General features: G+C 37.9%; 1 protein-coding gene across 1 annotated transcript in view; it reads left to right on the top strand.

The window, feature by feature from the left end:
* The window catches only part of Enpp3 (ectonucleotide pyrophosphatase/phosphodiesterase 3), a 56633-nt gene extending 35910 nt beyond the window's left edge, over window positions 1-20723 (top strand). Inside the window, exons 18-25 of the mRNA XM_070010917.1 lie at window positions 43-221; window positions 2357-2408; window positions 3298-3452; window positions 10027-10165; window positions 11217-11285; window positions 12366-12498; window positions 14414-14570; window positions 20461-20723. Coding sequence (XP_069867018.1) covers window positions 43-221; window positions 2357-2408; window positions 3298-3452; window positions 10027-10165; window positions 11217-11285; window positions 12366-12498; window positions 14414-14570; window positions 20461-20634 — 1058 coding nt within the window. The 3' untranslated portion in view covers window positions 20635-20723. The remainder of the gene's footprint in view (window positions 1-42; window positions 222-2356; window positions 2409-3297; window positions 3453-10026; window positions 10166-11216; window positions 11286-12365; window positions 12499-14413; window positions 14571-20460) is intronic.
* Window positions 20724-21786: the final 1063 nt, after the last annotated feature.

Below are 21786 nucleotides of genomic sequence, written 5' to 3'. Positions count from 1 at the left end.
TTGCCTCCAATTCTAAGCTACTTTGATTTGTTTAAACAACAGATCTTCTACGAATTCAACCGGCACCAAACAATGGTACCCACGGCAGTCTAAACCATCTTCTGAAAGTGCCTTTTTATGAGCCATCTCATGCGAAGGAGGTGTCCAGTTCATCTGTTTGTGGCTTTACTGCTCCATTGCCCATGGACAAGCTAGACTGCACGTGTGCTGTGCTTCAGAATGTAAGTAGCAACTTCATGCACCACAGGAATGAGAAGGGATAAGCTATATATCCCAGGAGTCAACACGCAGGTTTGTGTTCTGCCTTGGATATTTACTAAGTAAATATATGAGCTTTCTCTGCAGATGTAAGACTATAGTTCATACATTATAAGATTAACTACATTCATATGCTTTGTAGTCTAGAAAGCACTGTTGGGGAAAGAATCATTAATCATTTAGCTAACCATCTTGACCATTCAAAATAGCAATCACGGAACTGTAATTTCTTCCCCCCTCCCCCCTATAAACCATGCTTGCAGGTTCAGAATCCAAGCATGGATACTTAGAGAAGATAGGGATTGTAACTTGGATGTAGGCACCATCACTAGAATAGATGTTGCAAAGTATTTCTTTGGGTAGCAGTGGAGCATCTCTGTAAGGCCACACTTAGTGATATTTGGGAGGTCTTTTTAGCAGATTGGTCCCTGCCCCGAGAGCAGAAGCAACACTTCAGATCCAGGGGAGTTACTACAAGATGAAGTTGTAGTGCTCATAGACCACTAAGAGCAAGGAGTTAGAACAGGAATCCAAATTACGAGACCCAAGTCCACCTGGGAAGATTGAGGCCTTGGGTCAATGGAGAAGTGCACTGGAAATTTAGAATGAATTTGGAGCTCAATTACCAGGAGTCCACCAAGCTAAAACTAGTGTTTTTCAAGGTATCTATGATGCCAAGTTTGAAATGTGGTTGTAGAGCTCTGCCATGGGTAAGAATCGGCCCAGTCAGTGAAGACCATGCCTCTGTTATTGTTCTTGTTTTTTGTTGTTGCTGTTGTTATATGGAGATAGTCTCACTGTGAAGCTTGGGCTGGTATGGAACTTACCATGTAGCCCAGAGTTGTCTTGAACTTGTAATCCTCTTATCTCAGCCAAAGACCTTATATTTCCTAGTCTTCCAAACAGGATTACACCCATACATACAGAAATACCCAACCAAAATAAGACCTTAAAGTGCAAAATTCCAGTAAAACTTCTCAATAATAATAAATCCCTAGGGAAGATCAGAGTAGAGATAGGAGATTGCTATGTTATATTGAAGTTACCATGTAACACCTGACGTCAAACCTTGATGTTAGGTGTTCTCCCTACTGCTCTAGCTAACTTGAGTGGAGCCACCATGAAAAATTAATCATAAAGGTCAGGTGCAGAGATTCATTGCTCAAATCCCAGCTACCTAGGAAGCAGAGATTGGGAAGATTGCAACTGGACTCTAGCCTGATCAAAAAGTTATCAAGACCCCAGCAGAACCAATAACCTGGCTGTGGTATTTCATGCTTTCCAGCCAAGGAGGCATAAATAGAAGGCTCTTAGTCCAGGTGAGCCTGCACAATAATGTGAAATCCTATCTGGAAAAAGAACTAAAGCAAAAAGGCTGGGGGCATGGCTCAAGAGGAAGAGTGCCTGCCTATCAAGTGTGATGCCCTGAGTTCAAACCCCAGCATCGCCAAAAAGTGATAATGAGTCATTAGTATATGCAGTGAATGTTTTGTTAATCCTTTTAGAGATAAAGAGGACACACAGAAGTTAGGTAAACAGTTCAAGCTTATAGAAGCTTGGCAGACCTGATTGCAAACCCAGAGCTCCCTTCGGCCAACATGCCTCTTGCTGCTCTAGATATAGTCCCAAGATGAGCATCTGCACCGCTTCCAAGTTGAACAGAACTGAAGCCTCTCAGATATTAGCTCCATGTTTCCTGAATGAGAATCTATACCTGAACCCTCTGGGGAACTGGAGAAGCCCAGGGGTTGTCCTCCCACGCAATTGTCCATTCCAGCTGTGGTCAGAAGGCTCGATCATTACCAATTATGTCTCTGCAAATTCCTGCACACACACACACACACACACACACACACACACACACACACACACACACACACACACACACACACACACAAATATCTCACACACGCACAGGTATGGGGGTAGGACAGTAGCATTTCTGAGCAGTGACAGAATGGGAATTTAAACTCAATTTAGTCTGGATCCACTGTTCAGTCATGTAATACTTTATGTGATTATTATAGGAATAATCTTAACTACTCCAAATTCATTGTTCTGACTTACTTCCTCCACTCCCCCTCTCATTATTTTGCAGGAGACTCAATTGGAACATGAGAATCAAAAGCTAAATCTCACCCAAGAAGAAAGTAAGTCAGTAGAAACTGTATTGTTCAATATTGAGAACAAACAAAACACATGACCTTTAAGTGTTATCTAGAGACTATCTAGTATTATTGAGTGTTATCTGAGACTATTGAATGTAGAGTTTATTGCCAAGAAACAATAGAGAAAAAAGAGAGTGTGTGAATGTGTGTGTATGTGTGTATTATCATTTTAGATTTTGATTTTTTTTAGTTACTTTCTTTTTTAAAAAGTTTTATTATAAAGGGATGTACAGAGGGGTTACAGTTACATGAGTCAGGTAATGAGTACATTTCCTTTTGAACAGTGTCACCTCCTCCGGCATTCTCTTCCAATTTCTCCCCTCTGGACATGCTTCCCCTGCCAAGTTGTGCAGTTCATTTCCAACATGTCTAGTGGGTCTCATTGTTGAATTGGTTAAGTTGTGTAGTTCATTTCCAACATGTCTAGTGGGTCTCATTGTTGAATTGGTTCACTCTTTGTCCCACCATTTCTGTGCTTCCCCTTCCCTGCCCTAAATCAGATAAATTTATATATAAGACAAAAGGTACAGATATCAAAAACAGTTCCTTCTGTCAAAGGGAATAAACCAAAGAAAAAAGGAAAGAAGAAAAGAAAAGAACCCCATACATATTGTGAATTGTAAGAAGCCAAAGAAAACCGTTTTCAGATCCTTTCTAAGCCCTTTTCTTGGCCAAGGTACTTCTTTAAGTCTTTGTTTTTAACAGAAGTGGAGAGTACACCCTACCTCCTAGGACTGAAAGATTTCAAAGAAGTTAACGATGAAAAATAGATAACTATGGAACATCTGACACAAAAAACCAGCCAGTAGGAGTTATTCTATGTCTAGTAGCATTTGCTAATGTCACAATTTTGTATGTTATTGTATTTTAGTAACAGCAACAGTGAGAGCAAATTTGCCATTTGGGAAGCCCAGGGTTATGCAGAAGAACAAGGAACACTGCCTGCTTTACCACAGAGAGTACGTCAGTGGGTTTGGGAAGGCTATAAAGATGCCCCTGTGGAGCTCATACAATGTCCCCCTGCCGGTAAGATCCCGGGTCCACCGACCCATGGAGGCTGAAACCAAACTCATTCTTTCATGTTGAGTTCTGTTTTGCATAAGAGACCAGAGAGAAAGTTCACTTTCCTATAGCTTATAGAAAAAAAGGCTTTTTATAAGTGTTATTTGTGTATGAAAGAAGAATATTGTCATTTGCCTGGAGAAATTAGCAAATTTTTACAAGCCAATTTGCTCCTTAGTAAAGAAGTTAAAGAAGATTTCAAACAAATTATAGCACGTACAGAGATATTCTATTCATTTGGTAATTTTCAAGTATATGTGTGGTGGGTTGTCACAGGTCAGAAAGATAGCCTCTCTCTCCCCTCTCTCTGTTCAAATGTATGCATGTGTGAGTGTGTGTGTGTGTGTGTGTGTGTGTAAGAGATAGAGAGAGAGAGAGAGAGAGACAGACAGACAGAGATAGAAGCAGGGACAGAGACAGAGAGACAGAGAGACAGAGAGAGAATCACTGAACATGACCAGGGCCGGGAGAGGAGCACATTCAACTCGGCATATAGGCAAGTGGTGGAGACAGGGTTGAGTGGAGGTAAAGGGAGGAGGAAAGAGCAGAAGATGGAGAGGAAACTTTCTTAGGAGGCCCTGGTCATGGGGCCTGAACTCTGGGCCTGGGCACTGTCCCTCAGCTCTTCAGCTCAAGGCTAGCGCTCTACCATTTGAGCCACAGCGCCACTTCTGGCTTTTTTCTTTTTGCTTATGTGGTGCTGAGGAATTGAACCCAGGGCCTCATGCATGCAAGGCAAGCGCTCTACCACTGAGCCACACCTTCCCAGCCCCTCTTAGGAGACTTTTAACACAGCTGGAACTTCAACCCCCAGACTGTGTTTGTTATGATGTCTGATTCTGAGCAGCCTTCTGGTTATTTTTCTTTAGTAAATAAAATAATAAAAAATAAAATATTAGGCTTCAAAATTTTATTTAACAAGAATTTACTATCTTCTCTGTGCTATGAAAGTCACAAGAGGCATGATGGGAACCAGATGTTCCTTCCTTGAGAGATTAGGTGCAATAATAAGGTAGACTGTGACTTAGTGCTCACTAGGTTGAGAATCTACTTACTTAAAACCTCTCTGTTCCTTACTATCAAGCAAATTTTCACCCAGTGGTGCCAAGACAGATGGCTATCCATCAGGAAGAAAACACTAGAACCCTATTTCACATCATACACAAAATTAAACTGCCAGTGGATTTGTAGACCTAAATATGAATATCAAATCTGTAGTTTTCTTTGTTGGCAATACTAGGTCTTGAACTCAGGGCCTCTTGCTTGCTAGATTGTTGTGATATCACTGAGCCACATCTCCAGCACTCATATTTTTCTTTGTGTATATGTTTATCACCTTTGGATATAGATTTCTCAGGACAGAACAAGAACAAATCACAGAGGAATTTAATTTGATTACATTAACACTACTGTGTGACAAAAAGACACCATAATGTGTCATTTCCATTGTATATAAAGAACAAATGATGAATATCTAGAATAATAAGGATCCAGAATACATAGTAAATTCTATAAATAAATAAGAGAACAGCAAGAATCTGAGTTAATAAATTGATAAAAGATATGAGACAAACAATTCAGACTTTTTAACAGTCACGGAAATGTAAATTGGTCTGCCAAAAATCAATCCAAACACTGCTTCAGGCTTGGAGGTAGTTTTAGTTAAAGTATTTAGCACCACTGAGCTGCCCAGTAAGTGCTTATTGAATGGAATGGATTGGATGCCTCAGTTCCAAACATTATTTTCAAAGTCTTTAAAAGATAAAGCAGTACTGCCAGCCAGAAGGGCAAATAAATAATCAGGATGCTTTGTATGGTGAGAAAAATATAGTACTTTATGGATGGCAAACTATAGTCATCATGATTTTTACTCAGGGTGCCCCTGCTTGTAGAGCAAAGGAAGTAACTGGTTTTATCTAGTTTATCTGCTCTTCTTGTTCCCATTCAGAATTTATGGAGAAAAATAAGCATATTTTCCTACTATGAATTAAAGCTGTGTGTGTTTTGGAAGCGAGCTATGTTGCTGACAAGGGCTCAATTGTGGTCATTTGTAACAGAGCTCAAATGTTTGTTTCCCAATGAGGGCAAATATTTCACTGACAGTTACCTGAGTTCACAGGCAGAGTGGTGTGAGCCTTGCTTTCCTCACGTGCACACTGGTCATCTATTCTTGAGAGAGTTATATATTCAAGGTCTGACTTATTATTCAGGTCTTGATTTTGAAACATCCAGGCAGGTACTAAGGATGCGTGGAGTTAAAGGAGATATCCATGTTTTTTACTACTTTCCCCTGTTGTGTTGCATTCCTGAATTTATATGACCTTTGGTGGAAACTAAAGGCAGAGAGATTTTAACTTGGATACAAGCTGGGGGCTGAATACAATTCTTCTTTGTTATTGTTTTAAAACTAGCTTCTTTGTTACCAAAAGAGTCTGTCCTTTCTCTGATCCCACAGAACTACTTGTCTATTTCTCCCTCCATGTGACAGGATGGAATTCTAGCAATTTTCTGCTTTCTAATTCAGAAATTACTCTGTTCATGTGTTGTGGTTCAAGAAAATTACATACAAGGATGTTTTGAGATTCACATAAAAATGTTGTAAATCAGGTTTGTGTTTGAAAAATTGGACTTTAAATAGGCACTTTTTTGGGGAACATGGGTCTAATTGGTTTGTGCCTTTAAGTTTTATGGAGTTTTTGTTTTTTCTGTGGTTTCAGTGGGCTTTCTAATTTTTGTTGTTATCTTAGAAGAGTTCTGAGGAAGTAGTTATGAGTTGAAATCATGGTCCTACAACAACTTCAAAACCATAAGTCTGGTCAGGCCTTCTGTGGGTTTTGTTTCTGGACCTCCAGTTCAGTAGGTAGACATAAATGGATTTAAAATATTTAAAATAAAATAAAATTTTAAATAAAAAGTTAAAATAAAAGCAGGAATTATGATTGTTTAGATACTTCAGAAGTTTATATAAAATCAAAAGGCTTTCAGAGAAGCAAATTGTAGCACACTACCCACAATATACATATAAGTATAATATGTCTATTTTGTTATACTACCTATGTCTGTTTCCCATATCATTGAATCATTGCATTTTGTCCAGTAAATTCCTTTATTGCTGAGCATTTGATAATGTATGTACAATACTCATTAGAGATATGTTAGATTAATCTTAGCTGTGGGAACATAAATCTCCCTCCTCCCTTTGCTTCTCAGTAGCTCATAAAAAGTGATCTTTTGTGTTTCAGTAAATATTTTGGGATTAATAGAACTACTCAAACTTCATTAAAAGGTAGAATAAAGTAGAATATTTCCCATCATTTCTTGTTTTCTCTCAACTGGAGACACCGAGGTGATAATGAGGAACATGACTGGTTTCATATCAAGTCATTGCATTTTTTGAAGCCTTTTGGTTTCTAAACTTTATTACTCATACATTACAACCTAATCATGTTTTGTGAGTCTTCAAAAACCAGGGCTATGATTATGTGTCCCAACATGTTTTTTAATTTCAAAAATCACTTTCTTTGTGGAAAAATATCATACCATCAGACATATAATTAAAACTGTAGATAGTTATCTTTACCACAAAAGAAGATTATAGCTGTCTGACCTTCAAATAATGATCTTTTAGCTCTCTAGTCCCCCTGTAACTAAGCATCATCTATCACTTTCCTAAAAGTAACTTTATCTGCGGTTCAAGTTCTGTTTGGTTACCCTATTGGACTAGAAGTATCAGCATCTTGTTTTTCTGTCTCTGCTCATCCTGACCTCTCAGGAAGGATTTTGAGAGGTAGTGGGCCCAGATTTTATGTAAATGTACACCTGGATTCTCCGGACTCTTTTCCTGATTTTCCTGTGCCTTCAGAAATGCCATGGCCTCTGACAAGTTGCCAGATGGAAGCTGTGTGCATGTTTGTTGAATGGTGGTAATGGCTCATCATGGCCTTTTGTCTTGAGACTAGGACTCAGGGAACACGAGACACCCTCTCCACTTTCCTTCTAGGGCAGAACTGCCTGGATATCACATCATCTTTTAAAGGAGGGCACACTTGGTCTTTCCAAGAAATAAATCTCAAGATTTTTCAGTTGACAAAATTTTTTTTTTTTTTTGGTCATAGAGCTTGAACTCAGCCTGGGCACTGTCCTGAGCTAGGCTAGCGCTCTAGCTCTTTGAGCCACAGCTCTACTTCTGGTTTTCTGGTGGTTAATGGGAGCTGAGAGTCTCATGGACTTTCCTGCCTGGGCTAGCTTTGAACCATAAGCCACCAGTACCTGTGGCTTGTTAACTACTTCCTAATTATAAGTCATCCTAGACCATTTCCTTCAACCTGATGTGTATACCCCTTAAGGGAAAAGGTACCCACATTGCCCAACTAAATTGTTGGGTACGACTTTTATAACCAGCAGGTATAAATTACAATAACATGACTGCTTTAAATTTTTCATTATTTTAACAGTTGGACATAAGCATTTCAATATTCTTACAGTACAGAAAAATGTTTCTGTAACTACAGTTATGTATTATATGTTTCTTCCAAAAAAATTCACTGAAATTTAGATACTAGAAAGAAGTGATAAAGATGTATGTTAGGAAATACCAATCTTAAAATCCCCTGGAAGTTTATAGGGTTAACTCAACCAGCAGTCAGTGTTGCTCTGTTTTCCTCCCCCTCCTCCCCCTCCTCCCCCTCCCCCTCCTCCCCCTCTTCCCCCTCCTCCCCCTCCTACCCCTCCTCCTCCTCCTCCTCCTTCTCCTCCTCCTCCTCCTCCTCCTCCTCCTCCTCCTCCTCCTCCTCCTCCTCCTCCTCCTCTTCTTCTTCCTCCTTGCCTGGGGCTTGAACTCAGAGCCTGGGCATTTTCCCTGAGCTTCTCAGGCTCAAGGCTTGAGACACAACACCACTTCCATTTTTTTTTCTGAGTAGTTTATTGGAGTAAGAGTTTCACAGACTTTCCTGCTCAGCCTGGCTTTGAACAATGATCCTCAGATCTCAGTCTCCTGAGTAGCTAGGATTACAGGTATGAGCCACTAGCTCCTGGCTTTGGCTACTTCTTAAGTCTCTTGGTTGATCATCTTATATCTAACCAGACATACCCCTTTTGTCTTTAGGAGACTCTCAAGTTTTACCCTTCCTGGCTAAAGTATTGTCACAAAAGCATATTTTGCATAAAGCTGACACATTATGCTTTGCCTCAGCCTTAAGCTCTTGATAGCCAGTGCCCCCTGGTCTTTTCGGGTTCCTGTTTGTTCATCTGCTTTCTAACTCTTAAATATTTGTGTCCTCTCATGGATCTTCAGTGCAACTTCCCTTTCCATGGGATTTTGGAAGACAGCAAAGATAAAAGTCTGTGTTCAACCAAGTTGATCTTCTTCCACTCTGGTACCATGCTTTCCAACTGGAATATAGCAGTTTGTTCAGGAGTTTGTTAAGGCCCCGAAGGGCTTTTCCTGGGCTTGTCTTATCTTCACCTCTCACCTATTCTAGACTCCAGCCTGATTCCACAATATAGTGAGTGAAGGTAGGACACATTAATTTAACTTAGCCTTCCTTTTGAGATAATTTCAAATCTGTTGAGAAAAAATGTTGTGGACAATAGAGATCATAGAAAATCTCTTAAAAAATTAAACAAATAGGTTGGAGGTGTGATTCATCTGTCCGTGAGTACAAGTGTCAGAGCCTGAGCTTGAGTCCTGGTCTCAGACAAAACAAAACGAAACCAACCAATTAAAGTAATATTCATTTAGTCATAATAAGCAAAATATGATGATCATATATTACATTATTACCTTTAATACTGAGGTTAGGCAGCATATGGCAGAATGCTCTTAGCGAATCAAGTAACGTACTCTACATAGAGCTACAAAGAAAATTTTAAAAAAATCTTCTATTTCATAATGAAGCATATCTACAAGCTTATTTTAATCCAAACATGTGAAGTATACTCAGGATTAGAAGCAGAGCTCAAGCTTAGAATGCTTGCCTAGCAAGCTTAAAACCCTGAATTTGATCTCTAGTACTGCCAGAAAAAAAAGAAGTATATTTATATATTTAGACAAACACAGCTTCTTGGAATTGCTTTTAGGTTGGTTAGATTTTCTTTTCCCACTAAAGAATAATATAGCTAATTCATACTTACATGTCTAGAACAGTGTGTATTTTGTTTTTTAATGTTTCTTATGCATATGCAGCACATATCACCACATAAGTCCTGAAAAAGATTTCAGTTGGTTTTTGTTTGTTTGTTTATTTTTGTTTTTAGCAAGATCAACCATTACTCCTCTGCTCTCAATTCAGGATTTACTCTGCAAATATTCCATTCTGAGGCATATTTGATTTGCCCTCTCAGTGTCCCCTAACCAGAAGTGAACCACAGAAAAAAACACTGCTGAAGACATCCATTTCCACTGCGTGCGTAGACCTGATTCACTAAGAAAATAGGAAGAGAGTAAATGAAAAACACTCTAGGGAAGTTACAAACCATTTAAGGCAATGTGGGAGCCATGACCGTGGGCGTAATTTTTTTCCCCTTTTCTCTCTTTCAGCAGGGAGACACATCGCCTCTTCCTCCCACTATTCCAGACTGTCTGCGGGCTGATGTCAGGGTTGCTCCTTCTGAGAGCCAAAAATGTTCCTTCTATTTAGCAGACAAGAATATCACCCACGGCTTCCTCTATCCTCCTGGTTAGTAGAGCTCTTTTTTAGAGCAATAGCTTAGAAAGCCCTCATCAGCTGGATTTGGCATGTGCCTTAAACATATACTGGCCACCAAAACTACCTGCTTGGGCCAAACTAGCTGCCCAAGAGGTTTACAGTGGTTGTTGGCTGGTCAAAAGTAGGACAATAGCTATCATAAAGACAAGTTGATTTTTCTTTGGGAATCACACATCTGTTCTAATCTCGCCCAGATGTCTAGAGAGTTTGAGTTTGGCAGGTTTACGTTTACATTTTAAATGGAAAACTCCTTGGAGAGAGAGCAACTCAAGCATCTAAAAAAATATTTGTTCTGGCTGCTGCCCAACCTAAAGTCTCCATTGAGAATACAGCTGCTGTTTGTGAACAGAAACCAGCCTGAGCTATCACTCAGGCTTTGTATCCAACAACTTTAAGCTGTGGATTAAGTGGTGGAATAAACTTTTTAAAGCTGGTTTTCATTTTTGTTTTGTTTTGTTTTCAAAGATTTCTCTGGGGATCGTACCAAAACTAGTGTGATTTTTCTAAAACTTAAGTCTTTTTCCTTCTCATCAAGAAATGAAATTATCATAAAAATTTGCAATAACTTCAGCTTCTAAGAATATAATTACTCCTGATATATAGCTTTTCTTTCTTTTTTTTTGGTCGGTTGTGGGGCTTGAACTCTGGGCCTGGGTGCTGTCCCTCAGCTCTTCAGCTCAAGGCGAGTGCTCTACAACTTGAGCTACAGCGCCACTTCTGGTTTTCTGGTGGTTTATTGGAGATAGGAGTCTCATGGTCTCTCCTGCCCGGGCTGGCTTTGAACCGCAATCCTCAGATCTCAGCCTCCTGAGTAGCTAGGATTACAGGCGTGAACCACCAGTGCCCGGCTTAGCTTTTCTTTCTTGAAGACAAAGATTCATAATTTAGATTCTGAGATCTAGTGAGTAAAATGTCTTAATGGAAGCAAATAATACATATATATTAAATCAGACTTACTATATATACATATTATATTACATATTCAATCCCTAGATTTAATAAAAATCCATTTGTTTTTCAGCAAACAGTAATAATCTCTATGATGCTTTAATTACAAGTAATTTGGTCCCTATGTATGAAGAATTCAAAAGTAAGTATGTATTTGGGATATTAAGCTTAAAATGATTATGAACTTCTGAACTTCCAAACTCATCCTATATGTGATTATTGCCATCTTATTATTTATATTATTTTAAATATGGGAAATGAGGATCATAGTTTTTTCAACTTACTTCAACTTTGAATGACTTGTTGCTAGAATTCTGAAAATTTGTTTACAAATTAAACTGTAAACATTTTTACAAAGTGAAATTTTATTTCCACTGTAATTAAACAATGTTAAGTTTTTGTTCCCAGAATGATAATAAACACAACAACATGAATGTTGGGATCTTTGTTGTTGTTGTTGTTATTTGTTTGTTAGTCATGTGGCTAGCCTAGGCACTATTTTTGAGCTTTTTGCTTGACTGGTGCTCCACCATATTGAGCCACAGTTCCACTTCTGGTTTTCTGGTGGCTAATTGGAGATAAGAGTCTCATGGAGTTTCTTGCTCTAGCTTGCTTGACTCCACAATCCTCAGATCTCAGCCTCTGAAGTAGCTATGATGACAAGTATGAGCCACTTATGCCTGGATAGTTGTTGTTGCTGTTGTTGGTTGTGGGGCTTGAACTCAGGGTCTGTCTGGGTGCTGTCCCTGAGCCTCTTCGTGCTGAAGGCTAGTGCTCTACCACTTGAGCCACAGCGCCACTTTTGGTTTTTGAGTGGTTAATTGGAGATAAGAGTCTCACAGGGATTTTTCTGCCCAAGCTGGCTTCAAACCGTGATCCTCAGATCTCAGCCTCCTGAGGAGCTTGGATTACAGGTGTGAGCCATTGGCATCTGCGTGGATCATTTTTAAAACACACTGTCCTCAGAGTAACTCTGCCTCTATGGAGAAATCTGGAGACATATTTGACTATAATTTCAAGTCCACAACTATAGGAACAAAAAGAAATCATTACTGCACTTGCTTGTTTTTGTTACATAAACTACTATGTAGAATTACCTCATTATCACTGATATTCACAGAAATAGAAGTTGATGCTATTTAAATATACCTGTCTATAATAGAAAAAACTCCTATGTTCAATAGGGGTAGATACTTTTGTCATCCTGTTGTTTTACTTATAGAAATGTGGGATTACTTCCATGAGGTTCTTCTTATTAAATATGCTGTGGAAAGAAATGGAGTAAATGTCATCAGTGGACCAATATTTGATTATAATTATGATGGTCATTTTGATGCCTCAAATGAAATTACAGAGTAAGTATTTGACACTGACTTAGAAATAAGGTATTATATAGGACAAATTCTAGGATTCTAAATGAAAGTTTTGTGTTCCAAATATTATATAGTATATTCATGCTCAGATGCTATTATTATCTCTTTTTAACCTAGTCTATCTAAATATTTTTTTTGTTGTTGTGCTTGAACTCTGGGCCTGGGGGCTGTCCCTCAGCTCTTCAGCTCCAGCCTAGCACTCTACCATTTAAGCCACAGCACCACTTCCAGCCTTTTCTGTTTATGTGGTGCTGAGGAATTGAACCCAGGGCCTCATGCATGCGAGGCAAGCACTCTACCACTGAGCCACCTTCCATGTCCCTAGTTATCTAAATATTTAACCAAAGAATTGTAATGCAAAACTTTTAAACACAGAACAAAAACAAATCTAGGTAAAGATTAGGAAATTTATAAACTGAAGAATAGAGATAAAATGAAATTTTACAAAGTCTAAGAAGCTAAGGTGACTTGGTGTACTACCAGTAAATACATATACATAACCAGTCTAATAATAAAAAAAGTAAAGACTAGGTTTACCTTAGAAAAGTTAAAAAATAGCAAGTAAATTATGATGCATCTCCCCAAAGAGAATGTACATAAATTTCAGGTAAAAAGCTAGTGCGACCAAAGTGTACATCTGAATACTAAACTTGGTCTCAACAGGTTGCTGAGAATACATTTTGAAGGTAGTACATAGCAATTGAACTTTCCTCCATTATTATTTCTTCTTCTTCTTCTCTTCTTCTCCTTCTTCGCCTTCTCCTTTTGCTTCTTCTTCTTCTTCTTCTTCTTTCTTCCTCTTCTTCCTCTCCCTCCTCCTCCTCCTCCTTCTCTTCTTCTTCTTCTTCTTCTTCTTCTTCTTCTTCTTCTTCTTCTTCTTCTTCTTCTTCTTCTTATTATTATTATTATTATTATTATTATTATTAAAACAGAGGACTCAACTAAACACTTTCAGTATTTCAGGATAGACTGTAGCAAGCAATATTTCTACTTACACCTTCTGATAAAACAATATATGTGACTTTTCCTCTGGTTCTTATTTCATCATTGATTGATTCTCCCTTTTATCTTTTCATAATTCTAAGAAACATTTTGAGCATTTTGCTACATGTTAGATGTTTTTCTAAGCATATACCTGTACTTCATTTAATCCACAAAATAGCTTATGTTAGGTTCCACTAACTACCCATTGGAGATGAGAAAAACAAGGCAAAGAAAGATTGAATAAATTGTCTAGATTCTAAAACTACTAAATTATAAAGTCAGAATGTGGAGACAGACTGTCTGGATTGTCCATGTTGTAAATTACAATCATATATTTACACTTATACCAGCTCATATCCTTCTTAGGGCACTCATAGTAATCTCTTTATTTTGCACTAAAATCTTTTACATTGTTAAAACCATAGCACTGTCCTATCAGTTGTGGAGATTTACTCCCAAATCTATGCTGTGGAGCTGATAGTTCAGATGATCTCTTTATTAAAGTCAAGGGAACATAGATTAGGTGGGGTCAGTCTAGTGGAATGATTTGGCACGGTTGGAATCAAAGTGCCTTCATTCCTACATCTTGTTCTATTAGAAAATACTACTGTGAGTATGAACTATGGAACACAGGAGGTAGAATCCTATGTTTGCTTCTTTGCATTCTATATTTCCCCATAATCTTATAGTAAGGTCATCTTTGTCCTATAAATCCCTTTTAGGCTGACTGAAGTAGAAGCATATGGTAACAATTTTGTACTTTCCATCTACTACTTTCTTGTATTGTATTTTTTACCATGACATCTCTTTGATGTAATGTAAATGTAATATAATGTAAATGTAATGTAAATGATTGTAAAATTTTTATAATCTTCAGAAGCAAAAATACAATAATATCAAATTATACTTTTAGACACTTAGCCAACACTGATGTTCCCATCCCAACTCACTACTTTGTGGTGCTGACGAGTTGTAAAGACAAAAGCCACACACCAGACAACTGCCCCGGGTGGCTGGATGTCCTACCATTCATCATCCCCCATCGACCCACCAACGTCGAGAGCTGTCCTGTGAGTATGCGCTGGGCGAGCTCGGGGCCTGAGAACACTATGTGGCAAAGCTCCTCCGGGCTTTCGTAAAAGTGATTCTATCTAAAATGTTCTTTATGTCCTTCGTGGTTGTATGACATAAAAGTGAGCTTTACTGTAGATGACATAAAGCTGTGTAATTAATATCAAAGATGTCTGCATATGTGAACATGTGGATTTATATCTTCTACATGCCTTAGATATTTTCCTTATCTATATTATGCATGCTCATAAAAGAATGATATCATTAATTTTTTTATTGTAAAGACAAATCTTAAGATCCTATCTTAAACCTAGCATTAATTTTTTCTGAATGAACACATAAATATAAAAATTCAGGGGCTGGGAAGGTGGCTCAGTGGTAGAGTGCTTGCCTTGCATGCATGAGGCCCTGAGTTCGATTCCTCAGCACCACATAAGCAAAAAGAAAAAAGCCGAAAGTGGCTCAGGTGGTAGAGTGCTAGCCTTGAGCTGAAGAGCTGAGGGACAGCGCCCAGGCCCAGAGTTCAGGCCCCACGACCAGACCCCCCCCCCAAAAAAAAATCACCACTTTAAAATTCAAGTGTAAGATTAATTTTACATAACATACACACAGAATGTAAGAGAAAGAAAGAGAGAGAGAGAGAGGAGGAAGTGAAAGAGAAAGAACAAATTAGTTCAACTAACATTTTTTGTTTTACTATTGGCCCATCTCAAATATTTTGAATCAAGCAAAATGATGTATAATTACTTTGCCTCTAATAGACATTCTTCACATAAAATATGTAAATAATCTGAAATTTTATTACATTCACAATATCATGAGAAAAACAATTTAGAATACATAAAAGAGAAATACCTTTTCTGTTAAGTTTATATATAAATGAGATGTAGATACACAAATGGTCAGATAATAATATAACCATTATTTTTAAAGTAAAAAATTGAATATAAGAGATGTCACAAAATCAAGTTCAATGATCAAATTTTGTTAAGTGTAGGAATTAAAAACATATTTGGCTGGAAGTTTTGTAAAGGTGGGACCTTATCTGGATCCTGAGTGCTAACCAAAATTTTAGTAGCTTGGGAAGACTAGGAACAGTATGTGCAAAATGGAGAGCAATTGGTGAGTCATAGCATATAATAGCTCAAGAAATGGGGGAACAAATGAGAGATTTTTAACTGTAGATAATTGGGTAAAATCTAAAGAGAATGAAGCTGGAGGCATGGCTCAGGTGGTAAAGCACCAACCAATGAGCAAAAGAGTCAGACACCAAGTTGAGTTCCAGTCTTTGACAAAACTAAATAGAAAAAAAAAGACATGAGAACTCTGCTATAGGTAAATAGAATGGTTAAATTTGGGTATATCAGGCTTGTGTGAATGGGTGTTCACAGGTGAAGTCTTATTGTCTATGAAATGCTGGGATTAAAGCTTAGGGTCTAGGCTAGATTGAGATTCATGTCTATTTTTACAGGTGTTCAACAGCTTGATTGTAGGCACCATATAATTTCTTATGAGGTATATTCGCAGTTAGAAGCTAAGTAAAATACAAAAGGCTGGGAAGGAGTAGGAAAATCTCTGCAAAATTTCAAAGCAGACATGCATCTTGATAGGGAAGGTGACATTTTAGCTGGGAATACAGACAGGCTTTGTCTGGACTGTTTGGAGGTCTTTCAATTACTGAAGATGGAGGTAGAAAAGTGTGTCACTGACGATCCTAAAATGAAAAGAAGAGTTTCTAAACAGGAAATGATCAGGAGACGCTTTTAATGGAATCTCCTCCTCCTTTCTTTATCAGCATCTTGTTCAATTAAAACAAGGGCAAGCCATCCTTCACTTCCTCTCCTGGGGGCTGGCATTGATTACCAATATAGTGTGGTGGAGAAGCTGTTCTTTGCCACAGGTAGCCATTGTGGAGTGATTTGAAAGGTATGCAAAGAAGAGACTGCTTGCTGTCATTGGTCTAGGCCCATGTGTCCTTCTGGCAGAACTTATGAAAATGAATTTTTATTTTTATTCTTTTTTGAATTTTGGTAGGGTTGAACCCAAGAACTTAAACATGGTAGGCAGAAGGTCTACTACCTGGCCATACTTCTATTTCTTAACATGAATCTTGTCTGCCTCTCTTTCACCTTGTGCACCATGAGCAGAATTAGTTTTGGTTATGCCATACACCTTCACCCCCCAATTTTTTATTATCCATACAGAACAAAAAATCAAAACAAACAGGCACTGGTAGCTCATGCCTATAATCCTACCTACTTAGGAGCCTGACATCTGAGGATAGCAGGCCAAACCCAACCTAAGCAGGAAATCCGTGAGGCTGTTATTCTCCAATTAACCAGCAAACAAAACCAGGAAATGGAGCTGCTGCTCAAGTGGTAGAGTAGAGCCTTGAACATAAAAAGACAAGTGAGAGTGCAAGCTCCAGTAATGGAGAAACCCTAACAATTAAGTTGCATGAAAGGGAGGATACGATTCTTCTATTTAAATTTCAGGGGAAAAGATAGAACAACAATATACTTTATAGATGGTGGAAGCATGTATTTAAATATAGCTCGTAAAGCCTCTACATATGTAGGGCTGCTATCCTGTAGGAGTGCATTGAAGAACTACAGTCTTGTCTGTTTGTGGCTTCTCTTCAGATTAGATGGTACAAATGACTTCCTTTGTGTCAAAACTTGAGCATTAACATTGCATATGTACAACTAGATGTGGTACTTATGGTTGTTAATTGAAACTTTAGACAAGAAAAACTATCAAGTATTCAGTAAACATTTAATTGGATGGCTAGCAAACAAGCTAGAAGAGAGATTAAAAATGAAAAAAACTAATCATAAATATGCAGTGCTTTACCTGAAATGTAAGCCAGCATCCAATAGACTGTTCATTTGTGTTTATTGCAGCCCTGTTCCCTATTGTAAGTTATAGAATCAGCTGAGGTACTCAACATGCAATGGATGGATGAAGAAAATGGAATACATATACATAAAATCAAGGATTATTCTGACATTAAAAATGAAATGATATCATTTGCAGGAAAATGGATGGAATTGATGGTCATCATACTAAGCAAAATAAGTCAAATTCAGAAAGGCAAAAAATGCATTTTTCTCAGCTAAAGAAGCTAGATCCATAAATACAAACTAACAAAAAGACATAAGACTATTAGAGAGGGAGACCAAGGAGAGGTAGATGAAAGAGGGTGAGGGAGGATATAGAAGATCAAAGTATGCATGTGGGATAATATCTTAATGAAACCATTATTTATTACTACTACTACTATTACTATTATTGTTATTATTTGTACGGGTCATGGGGCTTGAACTCAGGCCCTGGGCCATTTCCCTGAGCTACTTTTGCTGAAGGCTAGCAGAGCTGCTTTTACTCAAGGATAGTGCTCTACCATTTGAGCCACAGCTACACTTCTGGCTTTTTTGGTAGTTAACTGGAGATAAAGGTGTTATGAACTATTCTATCCAAGTTGCCTTCAAACTGCAATCCTCAGATCTCAACCTCCTGAGTAGCTGGGATTACAGGCATGAGCACCGCTATTTTGAACATTACAAAAAGAGATATGAATTACTACTGTAATATCAAATGGTAAAAACAGGAAGAAAAATTGGAGTTAATTTCTCATTGCAAACTGTGCTCAAATGAGCACACTGCCTATTTATGTAAAATGCGTTCACTTCCATGTTAAGCTTCAGAAAATAAGGGAATTCCATTTATGTTTTCTCTGCCTCTCATAATGGCTGCCTGCCTTGAGCCTGTATATTTAAAAACAAAAAACAAAAACAACAGTTAACCACTGGGTTAAGTCAAGTGAGAATTGTTCAAACATTTACCCATAATTAAAGAGTTGAGGCCGGGCGCTGGTGGCTGAGGATTGCAGTTCAAAGCCAGCCCAGGTAGGAAAGTCCATGAGATCTTATCTCTAATAAACTAGTCAGAAAAAGCCAAAAGTGGTGCTGTGGTACAAGTGGTAGAGTACTAGCCTTGAGCACAAAGAGGCTCAGGGATAGCGTGCAGGCCCGGAGTTTAAGCCCCAGAACTGTCAAAAAGAAAGAAAGAAAGAAAGAAAGAGAGAAAGAGAGAAAGAGAGACAGAGAGAAAGAGAGAAAGAGAGTTTAAGCCCCAGAACTGTCAAAAAAAAGAAAGAAAGAGAGAGAGAAAGAAAGAAAGAAAGAAAGAGAGAGAAAGAGAGAAAGAGAGAGAGAAAGAGAGAGAAAGAAAGAGAGAGAGAGAAAGAAGAAAGAAAGAAAGAAAGGAAGGAAGGAAAGAAAGACAGAAGGAGAAAGAAAGGAAGAAAAAGAAAGAAAGGAAGAAAAAGAAAGAAAGAAAGAGAAACGTTGAAACTTCATTTTGATAAAATAATTGAAAATATCACATGCATAATAGAAAATTAATAGTGAATAAAAAGTATCACAGAAATCTATGATTCTAACTTGTTTGATCTAATTATATATAGTAAAAACTTGTTCAGACTCCAATTTTTATTAAATATGTAAATATCTAAGCTAGGGCTAGCCAGCTAGGTGAAAAGTCTGAGAAGTGCACCCCATATTGACAAGGCAGATTCCTAGAAGTGGAGTAAGAAAATCTGGTAAGAACAATGTAGATTTATTCAGCCATAAAGAAAAATGAAATTATGTCATTTGCAGGAAAATGGATAGAAATATCTAAAAAGATCTTGAGCTATAAAAATGTTCAGGATAACAAAATTTGAACATGCATAAAACACTGTTTCATATCTATGAAATGTGAGTGTCTGAAAACGATTCTATTGCCTATTGGAGTGTAAAATTAGCATAGATACTTTGAGGAATATATGTTAATATCTAGTGCAGTTGGAAGTGTATGTATTCTATGACCTAATGATTTTCTTTCCATGCCTAAGAAATTTATGCTCTTAAACACTGGAGAAGTTGTTACTCATTAGAGAATAATTTATTATAATAGCAAGGAAAATCTATAAGTATGATAAAGAGAATAATAGGCTACCCTAAATTTAAAAGCTACAGTTAAAAACAGCTAGGTACCTGTGGTTCTCACCTGTAATCCTTGCTACTGAAGAGGTTGAGATCTGAGGATCCCAGTTCAAAGTCAGCCCAGGCAGAAAGTCCATGAGATGCTTATCTCCAATAAACTACTCAGAAAAAGCCAGAAGTGGTGCTGTGGCTCAAGTGGTAGAGTGCTAGCTTTGTACATAAAAGTTCAGAGACAGTACCCAGTTTCTGAGTTCAAGCTCTAGGACTAGCATGCTTGCAAAAATACACACACACACACACACACCATAAAACAATAAAACCATAATGATCTAACTAGACCTAGATATATCACTCTGGATAAATTATAAAGTTGAATGAGAAAAATAATTGGAAAATACCAGGTACCATGTCATTTACGTAAGTTTGAAAACTCATAAGCCACTACTGAATTTTGTTTATCTGAAGTACACATAAAACTGAAGTAAAGGGCTGGGAAGGTGGCTCAGTGGTAGAGTGCTTGCCTTGCATGCATGAGGCCCTGAGTTCGATTCCTCTGCACCACATACGCAGAAAAAGCCAGAATTGGCACTGTGGCTCAAGTGGTAGAGTGCTAACCTTGAACTGAAGAGTTCAGGGACAGTGCCCAGGCCCAGAGTTCAGGCCTCACAACTGACCAAAAAAAAAACAAAAACTGAAGTAAATATAAAACTGGCTAAAATATATTCATGGTGGCCTATGTACCATTTAATAATCTTACCCTTTTTGCTTTAATAAATAACAACATTCAATTTAAACAAATTTGGTTTAAAAGCAAGAAAAGTCATGAAAGGATATCTAAGTAATAAAATATATTAATGAAAACTCATCCTGTGGAAAACAATCTTGTGTTTGTCTTTTTCAGGGAAACAAAACAAATGATCTCTGGGTGGAAGAAAGGTTTCTAGCCCATGTTGCCCGTGTCCGAGATGTAGAACTCCTTACCGGTCTTGACTTTTATCAGGACAAAGCAGAGCTGCCTGTCTCTGAAATTCTACAACTGAAGACATACCTACCCTCATTTGAAACCATTATTTAATATAACCTATAAAATAATTTGGGCAAAATGAAGATGATATTTTCTGTTGGGAAATCATAAAATAAAGCTTGCTATTTTTCTGTGACTCACTTAAAGGTTCTGCCACATCCATTTTATTATACTCATTCTGAACCTGCATTTTTTTTTAAATCACATTTTTGTGTGGACTTTGCCACATTATACCTTCCTATTATATTTGTTATGTCATTTATAATCTTCGTTTATATTCTGCTGCCTAACATTTTCTAAACAAAATGAAGAACAAAGCAAGTAGGTTATTTGGCAACTGAATCAATTCTATATTTGTCATGTCATAAAACTTATATTTTGAAGTTAGGAAATACTTACTGAAACAAATGTTAGCTGGATGCTAGTGGCTCACGCCTCTAATCTTAGCTGCTCAAGAAGATCCCGGTTTAAAACCAGCACAGTCAGGAAAGTACATGAGACTTTTATCTCCAATAACCTATTCAGAAGAAGATAGAAGTGGTGCTATAACTTAAGTGGTAGAGCACTAGTCTTGAGTACAAAGAGGACAGCATCCAGGCCCTGAGTTCAAGCCCCAGGACCAGCAAAAAAAAAGGAGAAATGTTTGTAATATTCAGTAATTAAATTACATTAAATTCAGTAATTATTTCATCCTAGTACAAAGAAATATGTACATATGAAAAATCGGTTGTAAAGAATATCAACGACCTAGCTGGTCATGGAATTACAGGGAAATTGCAATTTCTATTGTGTAGTTATATTTTGTAATGAACTTCTTTCAAAATCTAAAAACAATGAAATCAGTTGCATTTTTAAATAGTATTTAGAGAGTATTTTAAATACACAGAAAGGTTTCTCAGACAGTATCAATTACTGTCCTGCAGTTCAGCTTTAAATGGTTAGCAATCTTACTTTGCATGTTTTTTGTTGTTGTTGTTGGTCCTGGGGCTTGAACTCTGGGCCTGGGCGCTGTCCCTCAGCTCTTCAGCTCAAGGCAAGTGCTCTACCATTTGAGCTACAGTGCCACTTCCGGTTTTCTGGTGGTTTATTGGAGATAGGAGTCTCACGGTCTCTCCTGCCCGGGCTGGCTTTGAACCGAGATCCTCAGATCTCAGCCTCCTGAGTAGCTAGGATTACAGGGGTGAGCCACGAGCGCCCAGCTTC

Source organism: Dipodomys merriami, unplaced genomic scaffold, assembly GCF_024711535.1.
Source record: "Dipodomys merriami isolate MVZ:Mamm:240054 unplaced genomic scaffold, mDipMer1.0.p SCAF_8, whole genome shotgun sequence".
In the NCBI taxonomy this organism is placed as follows: domain Eukaryota; kingdom Metazoa; phylum Chordata; class Mammalia; order Rodentia; family Heteromyidae; genus Dipodomys; species Dipodomys merriami.
The sequence above is the reverse complement of the archived record's forward strand: the minus strand, read 5'-3'. Positions and strand labels throughout refer to the sequence as shown.